The sequence below is a fragment of the Choristoneura fumiferana genome, chromosome 2 (assembly GCF_025370935.1).
Source record: "Choristoneura fumiferana chromosome 2, NRCan_CFum_1, whole genome shotgun sequence".
Lineage (NCBI taxonomy): Eukaryota > Metazoa > Arthropoda > Insecta > Lepidoptera > Tortricidae > Choristoneura > Choristoneura fumiferana.
The window spans coordinates 5883900-5898513 of NC_133473.1; the positions used below are offsets into that span (position 1 = coordinate 5883900).

The following is a 14614-nucleotide window of genomic DNA, read 5'->3' on the forward strand; positions in this document are numbered from 1 at the left end:
GAAGTCGAGTTGATGCGGAGTCACGTAACTGCTTTAAGTACCTGTTTATGCATCCTAGAGTATATCATTTTGCTAATATACTGAATGACTAAAAGACAACGTGCAGCTTCAGTGCAGCTGAAATACTTTAAACTTATTTTGAAACCGATAGTCAAAGTATCGTAGAAGTGCATTAAGGAGGAATTTTTCGAATTTTCCATTGTATAGAAAGACAAGCCTATTTTTATTTTACTATCAGAACGGAGCCACGGGATAAAGATAATAATTTATAGAATGATAAAGCCTTTTTATGTAATGTTTTCAATAAATTATATTATCAAATGCTTTATAATAGAAGTCACACATCTTTAAAAATGAAGTTGAAAGGTCCAGTGATATAGTTGAGCGAGGTAGGAGCGATTTTGAGAGGTGGGCCTTCCCAACCAATCTGGAAATTCTCCACGACTTTGGATATGAATATCTGCATCTCTAACTCAGCTATACGACGACCTGAAACAATAATTAAGATAAATATATGCAGTTAGAGTAACTATTTTTAAAACTACAAACGTTTCGTAGAACATTTTGTCCACCCAATAGGTTGTAAAGTCGACTGCAACAAAGACAGCCGTTTCACATTGAGGCCGACGTCAGAACAAAACTATAATGTCATCTACAAAGAGTGAGGTTCTGTTTAGATTCAGCAGACAATAAAAAAGCGTTATATAGTAACGTAGGTACCTATTTATGAGTTATCGGTCGGACTTGTTGGTTACTGAAGTGGGGTAACAAAGTTTATGAGAGACAGATCTCAACCGCAGATAAGCATAACTAAATTCTGCCTTCATTCTTACTTAATTGACCAGCGATAAAGTACTGCCTAATCAGATAGATTAGTTAGATAGCCTAAGAAAAAAAGTTTTACGACAAATTTGTTTTTAGGGTTCTAAGAGTTCTATAGGACTGTCTATTTCTCTGTCAAAAGCCTTTATTTAGGAACGCGTGGAGGTATTTCTTTCTCGTGGAGATTTTTCTAAGTTCGCGTAATACAACCTTTTGAACACTAGTGACCCATGGAGTATTTCCCGTTGACATTTAATCATGAATTTTGACAATGATGGTTTCCTTCACCTTAAAGCTCATAGTTTTCATTATATGTAATTTCGCACATGAATTTTGAAAAACTCAGACGTTTTAACCTGCAATTCTCTGCTTGAGAGAGGCCATGATGAAACTACTAGGCATCACGGATTTAATTCGACTCGCACTTAGCTAATTTATTACCTATCCATATATCAGCCAAGCAACAAAAGCTTTACATCATTTACGTATCATAATCTCATGCTATCAATGCTCTACGTAAGTAAAAATAAACAATTCATACTAATTTTTTATGGTTTTGGGTAGGCACGGTTTTCATGTTTACGGATAACGTTAGTAGATAACAAAAGTGAAGTGTCATACAAAAATAATATTTTTAATTCTAAAATCTTCAAGACTAAAGAATAAAATGTATGCTGATACCTATGCACATTCTGACGCCGAAGCCAAAAGAGGCTGTGGCGAAGGGATGGGCGTGACTGTGGTGAAGAGGATCATCTTTTTCGGTGAGCCACCTCTCGGGAATGAACTCTTTGGGTTTCGGGTAATGCTCCTCCATAAGTGACATAGACTGATGGAAAAATACCAACATCATCTGAAACAGATACGTCATACATAAGTAAGTAATTAGGTAGTTTCTTGGGTAACCAGCAAAAATAAAAAAAACGCCGCCAAAAAAGACAACTAAAAAGTAAATAATAATTATGAACTACCTAGCTGTTGCCCGCGAACGTAAATAATAATTATGCACTACCTAGCTATTGCCCGTTAACAGGAAACTGAAGTAAATATGTTGTATTTTTTAAAATATTAACCTTAGCGGTCCCCCGACACCGACGACGCTTAGATAAAAAAATATTACTAGGTACTTATACTAAATTAACTTAGGCTAATTTTGCGGGAAATCAGCATAGTCCCCGTGGGCAACAGCTAGGTATTGCATAATTATTATTTACTTTTTAGTTGTCTTTTTTGGCGGCGTTTTTTATTTTTGCTAGCGTTATTTTGTGCCGGGGGTTTTTTAAATTTTTAATTTAAGTTCTTTATTTCTTGTTTTTTAAACTGTTATATTATTTTTTCAAGAGTATACTGGTGTGCTGGATATTCTGGCTGCAGCATTAGCTCGTCGTGTTGCCACCACTGCATTGTATGTAGAATCAATTACTGATCAAAACGAATCCAAACACGACATATGTGCTATTATTTTTTATAAAGTGCACTAGTGTGCTGGATATCCTGGCTGCAGCATCAGCTAATCGTGTTGCCACTATTGAATTGTATGTAGAATTAAATAGTGATCAAAAGGGATCAAACACGACCTATCTGCTATTATTTTTTCAAGAGTATACTGGTGTGCTGGATATCCTGGATGCAGCATCAGCTCGTTGTGTTGCCACCACTGTATTATATGTAGAATCAGTTACTGATCAAAACGAATCCAAACACGATATATCTGCTATGTATTTATCAAGAGAACACTGGTGTTCTGGATATCCTGGCTGCAGCATCAGGCCGAGAATTCCATAATCTTGCATAGTTGTACAGCATACATAGGTGTTTCAAATTTTAGGTCCCAAATATGTTTGAAAGTAAAGTAAATACCCATTATGCGTCTAAGATTCCTACCGCTGCGCACAAAAGAGCTGATGATCTTGAAACGGCTGAACCAATTTTGATAAAACATGTCTAAGATCCATCGCTGGAAAACCTGCTTTCAAATAATAAAAAAACCGCATTCAAATCGGTCCACCCGTTTAAGAGCTACGGTGCCACAGACAGACACACATAGCGGTCAAACTTATAACACCCCTCTTTTTGCGTCGGGGGTTAAAAATATGGGCTAATCGCTGTTGCCCGCGACTCCGTTTGCGTATATAATTCGCTTATCGGAACTATGCAATTTTCCGGGATAAATACTATCCTATGTCCTTCCCCTGGGACTCAATATATCTGTACGGTACCCGGCGATAAAGATTGCACATCGATCTTCGGTAAAAGACAATTGGCTGTTCACGTTATATCAAAATGTAAGAAAAAAGTTTTGCCTTCTATGTAGTTAGTATACAAATAATCCTTACATCTTCCGGTATCTTGTATCCCAACAGGTTATATTCCTTAGTAGTCTTTCTAAGGTTTCCGTTGACCACGGGGAGTAATCTCATGGACTCTTTGATGCATGCCTTTAGGTAAGATTGTTTGTCTTGCTTTGCTAATATCTCCTCTCTCAGTTTGTCCTGTTTTTCTGGGTTTTTGGCGAGAAGATAAAATGTTCCCGTTGCTGTTGTTGCTGCCTGAAATATAATCAATTTTGTTGTCTCAATAGTTATAACCTAAAATACCAATGTATGAATATTTTTCCCACAATACTTGTAAGTATCTAAGTGATATGATAACAATGGCTCAAAAGTATTATTCAATTGTACCGGTAGTGGTGAAATCATATGGATGAACGGTTAGTAATTAATAGAGACTGGATTATATTATGCAACATAAAAGCGCTGACATATTCATGCAAATATGCATGATAAATGACGAAAATATGCATGAAGGTAGTCAAAATGTGCAAAAATTATTTTAAAATAGTCTTAGGTTTTTTATCAATTTGAAAAATTAAGATATCAACAGTAAATTTAATAATTAGATATATTCATTGCAGTATTCAAATTGTGCCTTCAATCAATCAAAATATTTTTATAAGTGGAAAAGGATTGTTACACAGCCGCTGAGGTTGCCGGGCCAGTATTTAAATTTGGGAGATATGTTAGTACAGTCGAGTTCGTAAACTTCTGAGCAAAAATTTGATCGAAAATATCTGAACACGCTTCTACACCGTTAACAATAGAGTCGGGTTCATATATTTTTTATCAAATTTTTGCTCAAAAATTTAAGAACTCGACTGTACCTACATAATATTGTTGTTCTGGTAATAAATCATTAAGTATCCTACCCAAAAATATTGCGAATATAGTGAAAATATGCATTATCACAGGATTTTCGGCAAAATATGCAAAAAGCGATGAAATGGGCTAAATACGAAAATGCATATATGCAAATTGCAAATATGCAATTGCATTTAATCCGGTCTCTAGTAATTAATAACGTAGCCGATTAAGAAAAGTTGGAAAATACTCCTGACATTAACTTATCAAAGTTCAATATCTCAAAAACGGTTAAACCAGTTTTTTATGAAACAGCCAGCCAGATTATACATACAATGACTCTTTATTGTACTTATACCAGAAATTAAGCGATACAGAAAACAGGTACACAGAAAGAAAATTACAAGGTAAACAATAGGCATAAATAATAGGCAATACGATTAAATTAGTTTTTGACAAAAAAGTTTTAAAATTGGCCCATTCGTTTGTGGAGCTGTGACGCCACAGACAAACACACATGAACTTTATGACAACCTTCTTCACGGGAACCTCTCTTTAACAATTCTCCTATACGAGGCGTTAGGCCTCAAATGGTGAGGAAAGGTAACGCCTGAGGCTGGTGTAACCTGGGCAACAACAGCTAATTTATTTGTAAATTTCTTCCTTTCACTGAACAGGGCTGGATGCATAAGGCCGCTTGTAAATGTCTGTTATTTTTACCGGACAACCAAACATTTTTTGCAGTGTTGTATGGCTTCGTCGCTGGACAAGTGTTCGGTGCATGTACACACATTCATTGTAAGGCATACAACACCGTCTGTTGACCGGTTAAAACAACGGATGTCAACAAGCGGCCTTAGGCATATTTCCACACCATAACCACCATAACAAAATACATTGCATTACTTACTGTATCTACACCTGCCATTAACATATCGGATGCCATAATTTGAGCCACCTGCGCATCAATTTCTAACAACTTTTCTAAAATTGGTTTCTCATTGTTAGACACACTATTCTCATTTTTTTTAGATTCTTCTAATTTTATTTTCGCTTTGTCAATGAAAAATTTGGTCAAACTAAAAAAAAAAAAACAGTTTTACTTAGTATTTATTTTGCAATGAACATCGAAATGTCAACATTAATTATCGATATTTTTTACCTTTCTTGTTCTTGATAAATTTTCATAGCTTTCCTGAAATTCGGAGTTGAAACATATCTCCAAGGGCTTGCTCCGAAATCTACTTTTTCTGCAATAGCAAAGAAGTCGTGGACGTTTTGAATGAGTTTTCTCGCTTCCGAATTTTCGGGTAGGTTGGGGTCGAAACAATTCAGGCGCGTTCCCAACGCCACCACACCGATCGACTCTAGTGCCCATAAATTCATTTCAACATCAAATTTATTCTTAATCATATTCTTTTCATCCCGGATCGATCTCATCCTTTTATTAAACAAAATAAGTTAAGTTAGTGCACACTGAATAAACCCCATCTCGTTATACAGCGTGTATTTTAATTATAGCCGCAAACTTTAAATTATACAACTTTTTCCTTATAAAATAAATTGGCACGCAATGTATGACTACCTACCTACTTTATTTTTAGAATTCCGTACCCAAAGGGTGCCAACGGAACCCTATTACTGAGACTCCGATAATGGTACGGAACCCTTCGTGCGCGAGTCCGACTCGCACTTGGCAGGTTTTATTCAAAACGTTGAACTTGATGAGGTGACAGCAATAACAGATTAGCTTTTCTCTCTTGTCAAGTGATTGTCCACAATACGCTGCTGCTCGATTTTTTTAAAATGAATTACGATCTGATAGTTAAATATCTTTTCATAGCACTAAAACCAAAGTCTAGTTACTATTTATTGCGTTCGTAATAAAAATATTCACTTTAGTTATACTCGTAACAGACTCATGAGTATATTTTTAGTAAGTAGACCACAGTTACCGCGAAATCACATCATCTGCTACTTCCGCGAGGACATCGCTGTACAACTTGATGGTTTTTGGCTGCATCATGATGGGGTTAACTTTGGAGCGGAAATCTTTCCAGTTTTCTCCATGGCTGAAATGAATAAAGATCAAATGAATACTTACTGGAAAAAAATATTTGGTTATCAGACGTTTGGTTGATCGTTATAGTTGTTGGTGACATTGTCTTTTTTTACAAATTTCTAATTAATTCTGCTTGTTAGTAGATATGTTATGTAGTCACGTTAGTATGTTTGACACAAAACTTGCATGGCAAATTTCACCAACTCAGTGTACGAAATGATTCGAAATTTCGCATTCATAAAATGATAATACAGGTACATATTTATTTTTTGTACTCATACGAAGTTTTTAAAATGTTTCCTACTCTGTATTATGTACTTACTCAGATATGAGTCCAGTTTGTCGATGCGGATCGTAGGTCTTGTTGTACTCCTTACGATAATATTCCAAAGATTGAAATCCGGGACGTATTGGCATTGTGTTCTCACTTCGGAGGACCTTTAGAATATTATACATTTAATTGACAGTGGTCCCATTACCTACATATCTATAGTATGATTTCATCATCATCATCATCATCATAATCATAAAAAAACTATCTTACTAATATTTAAAACTTATTTCAAACACTTACATATTCAACGGCATTTGCATCAAAAAGGCAAATCATAGTGGGCGAACCGAGAATACCATCCAATTTTACTATTGACCCGTATCTTTTGTACAACTCATCAGATAATTCTACTCCTTTAGCGTTATAAAAAGAACCTGAGTGAAATATATCAGAAAGTTATTATTTATAATGCCCAAGCAGCTGATGCGTGCATTTAATTGCGTTGTGTTTCTTTGTGTAGTTATCTTGAAGGTAAGTACTTATCAAGTCTGTTTTTAAAATAATTTACTGAGTGTGCACTGATTAACTCTACTTAATACCACATTAATACTGTGAGTAAAGTACTTTTGCAGGTGGTAGGACCTTGTGCAAGGTCCGCCCGGATTGCTACCACCATTTTGCTCGCTAATCCTTCCGTGAAGCAGCAGTGCTTGCACTGTTGTGTTTCGGCGTGGAGAGTAAGACAGCCGGTGAAATTACTGGCACTTGAGGAATTCCATCTTAGGCCTCTAGGTTGGCAACGCATCTGCAATACCAGGGGTATTGCAGATGTTTATAGCGGTGGTGATCTCTTACCATCAGGAGACCCAGTGCCAACCAATCGAATAAAAAAAAACCGTATGTTTGCGAATAGCGAATAAAGTATTCTTATTCTTTATACTTTTAAAGTGCTATTTAATAATTAACTAATTCAGGCATTACCTACATTGCAGAGGTCCATATCAGTGACCTACAATATTTTTACCTTGTTTGTCCATTATCTAATTGGTAAAACTATTGATGTTCGGTTACATTTGTAAACAGAAATTAAATTAGAATAATCATGAATTTGAAAATTACTTAAAATTAAATTGTTTTTTAAAGAGTTTTGTGAAAAATATGGTCAGATCTGAAACTTGAGCAATAAATATTCATAAATAAATAAAGCTAGAGGTTTTCGAGATTATATGTATACATTCCAAAAATATGTTTTAATTGAGAAATAAAAACAATCAAAACAACCTGTGAAATCAACGGCCTAGTTCATCATTTTTGGAATTTGGAAAATTGCTTGGACGAACTTACCACCGGGTAAAAAGTTTGGCAAAGGTCCTACAATTGGCCAAGATTTCGGTCCTGGAATCTCTTTCCATGATTTAAGATTCTGTGCTGTTTCCACATTGTCAGTGATGGATGAGTTTACAGTGACGTTCCTGAAATAAAGGATATTTAGCCATAAATAAATCTGGTAGTTAGTAAACTAGAACTTCTGAAAAACGTTGTTGCTAACTCTTTTCTTTTATATTTTAAATTTTTTTTTGCTTGTTGATTTGATAAATGTAATTTAATTTAATTGAATGTGATATTGTTTTGTTTAATTTAATTTTATTTATTTGACGTAATAATTTATAATAATTTAATACTTACTGAAAATAAAATAATTCAAAAAGTACTGTATAACACGTGATTAAAGTCAGTTGTGTTAGGAAATTGGTCTAACCATGTTACTTTCGTCCTACCCATAGAGGACAAAAGTAACAATCGTCAATTATTTTTCAAAGCCTTGTAACTATAGAAAATCGAACTCTATTTAACAAAAATGTACGCATATATATAGAGTATAAAAAAAAGTTTCATTTGAGCAAATACATAAAAGATAGAAAGTAATCGGAGCACAAATGCCAAATGTTACTTTTGTCCCCGGTCTCCCCTAAATATAAAGTGTAAATAGCTAATTGTAGGTAACTATTGTGGATATCTTTAATTTTCACCTGCACTGCCCTGTACTGTGATACGACGATGTAGTTAATTAATTATTTTTTATTATCAACAAAAAAAACAATTGTATCAGTAATACTAGTGTGTGTTATTTTACATTAAGCTACAGTCAACAAAATTTAGTTCTTATTAAAAACTGAAATTAAACAAATATAATAACTTTTTATTTGAACTAGTAATTTAGGAATTTATTTCATTGCGTAGCTAATTGCAAGGTACATGCCAGATAAATACTCAATCGAAGTTTATACCGTTTCAAAAGGGAACAAGGTAAATAATACTGAATTCAATGTTTTTCCCAATTGTATTGACTAGAGAGATGATACTAGCAAATATTTGTTTATTATATTTATTTGAATTGCACAATGAAGCACTCAATTGTAATTGAAAGCGAGTACCTAAACAATGCAACGTCCGCACTGCCCGAATAATTTTTGACAAACGCTTGTTACCATCAAATGACCAGCGATAGAGGTCATTTTAATTGAGCAATGAATGAAACGACCGACCAAATAAACATGAGCCGCTTACCGCACAAAATATTTGTTCAATTTGGCTAAACTAAACCCGGATCTCAGTCTTAACGTTTGCATTTTAAAATAATGTTTAGGTATTACGCGTTGTTGGCTCTTTCAACACATTAGCACAAAACAAAACACACAAGAAGGCGACAACACTTAAATTGACAGCTGTTCACGTTATCGCGGACTAAACCGCAGTATAATACTAAAGCGCTCTATCGACGACGAGCGTATCACACACATCACGAGTGTTTTTAGACAAAAATGACCTCCAGTTGTGTATATCACCGCTAGTTTTTTTGTAAATGTTTGCATTTTAATAGCTGTTGGCTACAGATTTACGGTTCAATATCGTTTAGATGATTTGCTTCTGTGATTGTTTAGACGAATGGCGTATCCGCGTCTAGTTGTTATACATACGTAACATCGACCATTCCCGCTGTGTTGTGCTCACACTGCAAATCTGTAGCTTATACAGAGAACTTAGTATACTTCAGACTGCGTCGAGAAGTTTTAATTTGATCAATAATTTTGGATCTACTTCCTATACTAGGATTTCAAAGTGATAATGTGTATTTTTGAGAACTACGTACACTTCAGCTCGTTTGTGGTGCGCGTGCCGCGGCTGCTGATGGGGACCATATTGATTATAAGTAAATAGGGAGGCAATAGGGAATATTATCTTCTATATATAAAATGGCTGGACCGATTTCGCTTATTCTTATTTTGTTGTGTTCGTTATTGTCAGGAGAAGGTTTTTATCGAAGAAAACTTAGAAAAACACGGGGTTACAGCGGGGGTGAAGCCACGGGCAACAGATAGTTGATTATAAATATGTATGTTAGTCTGGATGGTATTTATTGTATGGGCCAGTTTGCCCAAAATAAATGAATTTATTATTATTCATCATCATGATATCAGCCATAGGACGTCCACTGTTGGACATAGGCCTCCCCCATAGACTTCCAGTTGCCTCGGTTGAAAGCGGCTATTATTATTATTATATTATTATCTAGGCTAACTGCTGCACTCGAAGAAGTTTTAAAATATCTATTCGTATTTGTTTTATTTTTCCTCTTTTCATGGAATAATTGTAGATAAATTACAAATTTTATGTTCATGCCTAACTAAGGGACTTAGTTTTTAAATGAAGCGTGATTCAGATTACCTTAATGCGTTAAAAAACTATTATTTACACATTGCATCTTCAAAATGTTGTATTATTAAATCGACATAATAGGGCTGATCAAAGGATTATCTCGAAGATTGCCACGAATAAAAATAATCATTATCAGCAATAATCGTCGATTGCAGTGAGTCTTATCAAAACACCAGTCTGCAGTACGGCAAAACTCTGTACTTGATTGTGTCTGTATGTACTATAGTGATGATGATATTGAAAATGAAATTGATTAACCATCAATAAGATCATTGCAATCAGGCATTTTACAATATAGAGAAGCAGCTATTTATAACAAACAAAGATTTGTCAAAAATAAAGCAAGATTTATTAAGTTCTCTATAGGCGACTTCGTATTATGAAAAAATAAGGAAAGGAACCAAACAAAGTTGGATCCTAAATTTTCGTGGATCTTGTAAGGTTGTGGTTGTAAAGTAATAGAAATTTTAGATGGTGATCGATATACTTTACAGGCGTTAAATTCTAAGCGCATTTACAAATATGCACACGATAAACTGAAAATTATGCCTAGTGATCAGAGATACATTGACGAACTTGATACAGAGTTTTGTTAAAGTGGGACAAACAGGTTCCCAGATGGTAGAACAGCTTTGCATTCTTTCCGATGTGTGTTTGCACCAGTGGTATTCCGTAGCGTATCTACAACTGTAGTCCGTGAGTACGCGGTACGCGGTCACCATGGTGGAGTTGAGTTTTGATTAATTTCGGGTGAGATTGTGAGAGTGTGGGGATCTCGGGATACATTATTTTTGATCAATGTGTGGGAGGGCAGCGCCGTCGCCAAACCCAAGCCACAGTATATATATAAGCTAAAGCAGTATGGAAGCTAGGCATATTTTTTGAGATAAATACCTACGCTCCAATGGAGTGTTAGGGTTGGCCACTTGTTTTTTTCAAAAAGTATCAAACTGATTTTATTTTGTTCTGCTGCAAGTGTCCTTTAATAATAATTACTCAGATTTTAGTTTTATATGCATTTATTTCAAACGAATCGCTACCAGAAGAGTAGGTTAGGTTAGGTTAGAACTGTGACCCCACCAGAAAGCGAATCGCTACCAGAAGAGTAGGTAAGGTTAGGTTAGAACTGTGACCTCACCAGAAAGTGAATCGCTACCAGAAAAGTAGGTTAGGTTAGAACTGTGACCCCACCAGAAAGCGAATCGCTACCAGAAAAGTAGGTTAGGTTAGGTTAGAACTGCGATCACACCAGAAAGCCAATCGATACCAGAAAATTAGGTTAGGTTAGGTTAGAACTGTGACGGGGTGCAATGTCGGATTCCTTCTCGCGTGCTCGGGCGTTACAATTTCCCATTATCCGAAGCTTTGGCTTCATGGGGTGGGAAAGTATAGCGTCTGGGCCTGGTACATCCTGGGCAACGACGGCTAGTAAATTCATTAGGTGGATTTGCTTGCCGGCGGTCAATATGTGACTGGGGGGGGGGGGGTTGGCTTGGCGGGAGGAGCCCAAAGGCAGAGGGCCACCGGGTGAACCCTGCCAGCCAATGGGCCTGCGGGCCAAGAGGGCGGCGTCCAGCCTTTGGGCCGACACCTTTGGACGGGTACGTGACGACCGACAGACGTGACATTTGTTTGGCGAGGGGAGCCTAAGGCAGAGGGCCGCGGGTGAACCTCGTCAAACTCAAGTAGAGGGCAGGCGTCCCGCCTTATGGCGGATGCCTTTTAAGACGGTGGCGAGCCCAAGCTGGCAGCAGTGGTGACACTTAACAAGGTCGGTAAATGAGTCGATGTCGTTGCGCGAAACTAATACTGCTGCGCGCGCTGCTGCTGCGCTGCGCACGCTGAGATCTTAGTGCCCGAAGATGTCTATTAGAAGCCCGAAGCCGAAGACTGAGGGCTTTAATGAGTCGATTTTCAGTCTTCGACTTCGGGCTTCTAATAGAATCTCGTTTGTAATTCCTCACTTACCGCTCTTGCGACATAATGTACTATTTCAAATCGGTTCATAAATGACGGAGTTTTGAGGTAACAAATCTTTAAAAAAATTACAACCGATTTGATAACCTCCTCCTTTTTTTGAAGTCGGTTAAAATCAAAAAAAATCAAAACAATTTAGATGTGAAGAGGTAACAAACAAACAGACTTATAAACTTTAGCATTTATGATATTAGTGGGATCATCTCAGTCAAGACTTGTAGGTTCATACTGTAGGAACCTACAAGTCTTTGTTGAGATCATAATCATGTTTAATATTTAGGAAAATGCATCTCAACGAAATGTACTTATGTTTAGTTTATCGTAGCTGCTAAGATTGACTACGAGTAAAGCCTTGTGGATTAAGATAATTGGTATTTTGTTAGATTCCCATAGTAGTTATTATTGATAATAAATCTTTATTAGGTGAGCGTGCTGAGTGATTTATCGTCAAGCAGTTATTCGGGAAGGTGAACCTTCATAAATTATGGGCGGGAAAGCCTATACTTTCTTTACTTTTGAATTACAGAAATTTTGTTCTAGAAATCAGATACGTGAACAAAAAGTGCCCAAAACGGGTGGGAATACTCAATGACTGAATGAATGGTTTTATGACCTTTTACGTGTCGACGCTTGAAAGGAGAAATTGACTAAGCGACATTTTTTTAAGATACTAAGTGAGTTATATACATGTTTGGAATCAGTAAATGTTTCTCTGTCGTTTGAGCTATGTCTCAAAAACTTCACAAAAATGTCGCTTAGTGAATTTCTCCTTTCAACCGTCGGTATAGTTAAAATAAAATAAAAATAATGATTTCAATTTGATTTTCAAAGCCAAAGTGTCATTCTGAAATAGGTACATTTATGTGGCAACAGAGGCAGCACAAGACAGCTGCTATAATATCAGACATGCTTTATGAAAAAACCGGCTAAGTGCGAGTCGGACTCGCGCACCGAGGTTTCCGTCCTAATTTTAAGGTAAGTAAGCTATGAATATTCGGCGTGAACAGATTTCCGCTCCTGAGCAAAATGTACGCAATGTGGGGTTATTTTATATTGGTTTTAACAAGGACAATAAAACAATATTTTTTAGTTGTGCTATAAAACCTGCCCACTTACCAATTTTCAAATGCCCTCTAGATTTGATACCCCGTAAATTTTTATGGAAATCCCTTTTTACCAGATTTTCTTTAGCTTGCCCTGTTTATTAATTTATTTGTTTGCTTATTTTGTTTGGGGCAAATCTTCGCAGCTAAATTTAACCCGGCTCCAGCGGTCTAGTAGACTTGAAATTGACATTCTTATGTAAATTTGGTGACAATACAATAATCTGGTGTGGACATCTTCGTGGTCCTGCCAGGATCGTCTCCGTAATGGTTAATAGTACCGACTTGAAATTTGGCACGGATATGCAGTTTAAATGATAATGCAAGTAAAGTCATTAAAAAGTACAGTCAGCAAAGAAAATTTAACACAAACTTATTTACGTAATGACTTAAGAGTTTAATTTTTTTCACAGTTACCAAGAATTAGAGGAAGTATTTAATATGAATATCAGCTTGATACCTTCATAGGTTTCTAAGAAAAAAGGTCTCGACAGATAGATTGTGGGTTCCATTTTTCCCTTTGAGTTCAAGAACGCTAATAAAAAAGTAAGCATTACCCGACAATCGATACCTACCTTAAGACCGTAAGACTGTATAAACAAGAAGAAATACATGGAACCAGAACCCCTAAGAAGGCACGAATTTCAGACGACATTCGAGCGACAAAGCAAATCTATCAAGACAGGTATTAAACAAAGAAATTAGCGTTTTATTCAGCCCATTTGTGTATAAACTTATACAAACACTAATCAGAAGGCATTGAGCGAGAGGGTTCTCAAGCTAGAGTTGTTTACATTGTTATATTTGATACCACCCTTGCGAGCTATTTGAATAATTATTATACACGTTTATTACGCGTGGGTGAATATGTCGTAATAGTCTACATGCCGCTGTAAATGCACGAACTAGGTTAAATTGAAAAATATTCCAGTAATACCAGTACTTAAGATGTACCAGCTCTTAATATAGGTACTTAAAACTGTCTCGGTATCGTCGCTTCTAGCACACACTTCGAGAATAAAGCGCTTTATTTTTTTATCATTTACCGGGAATAACTACTGAGCCCCCAATCTACCTTTTTTATTACAATTGCATAAAAAAATGGATATTTTGGTTATTGGTTAGGGAACCAGCTGTAGCAAATTCAAGCGATCAAAGCTCAAAATGTTTACCTCATTTTTTGTAAAACTTACATTTACTAGCACGCAGACGGAGCGTTGGCATGCCTCCCACTGGGTGAACCGGTGTCATTGCGAGAGTTGCCGGAAACTAGTGGATGCAGGTGGCAGGCATATTGGCCTTCATTGTGATGTTTAAAGGGGGGACTTTGTTCTGCGTGAACGTTTGTTGTGTGAAATTGAAAAATTCACATAATAAACTCAGGATTTGACAATATACTGGCTTTAGCAGTAACACATTAATTTAGTTGGTATACATCGCAGACAAGCGTTGTAGACGGAATTAATTGCAAAGTGCGTCAGGTGGGCTCGATATTAATTGTGCGTGTCGCCTTGTCAGCCCT

The 14614-nt window shown here is 36.3% G+C and overlaps 2 protein-coding genes across 3 annotated transcripts in view; one reads left to right on the forward strand and one right to left on the reverse strand.

Annotated features, from left to right (window-relative positions):
- Nucleotides 1-14614, forward strand: part of LOC141441537 (uncharacterized) — a 285632-nt gene that overhangs the window by 71137 nt on the left and 199881 nt on the right. The window lies entirely within an intron of this gene.
- On the reverse strand, nucleotides 291-9100 carry LOC141441464 (cytochrome P450 CYP12A2-like). 2 transcript variants are annotated; one of them, XM_074106215.1, is made up of 10 exons: nucleotides 8864-9100; nucleotides 7640-7767; nucleotides 6596-6729; nucleotides 6344-6459; nucleotides 5915-6031; nucleotides 5122-5400; nucleotides 4870-5038; nucleotides 3159-3371; nucleotides 1504-1675; nucleotides 292-489 (listed from the first exon to the last, which is right to left on the reverse strand). In XM_074106215.1, exons 1-10 carry the CDS (start codon nucleotides 8923-8925, stop codon nucleotides 338-340), a joined length of 1542 nt encoding a protein of 513 aa, XP_073962316.1. In that variant the 5' UTR covers nucleotides 8926-9100; the 3' UTR covers nucleotides 292-337. The 2 variants fall into 2 exon arrangements, with proteins under 2 accessions (XP_073962323.1, XP_073962316.1); XM_074106222.1 differs by lacking the exons at nucleotides 6596-6729; nucleotides 8864-9100 and adding an exon at nucleotides 8731-8857 and having other exon boundaries at nucleotides 291-489.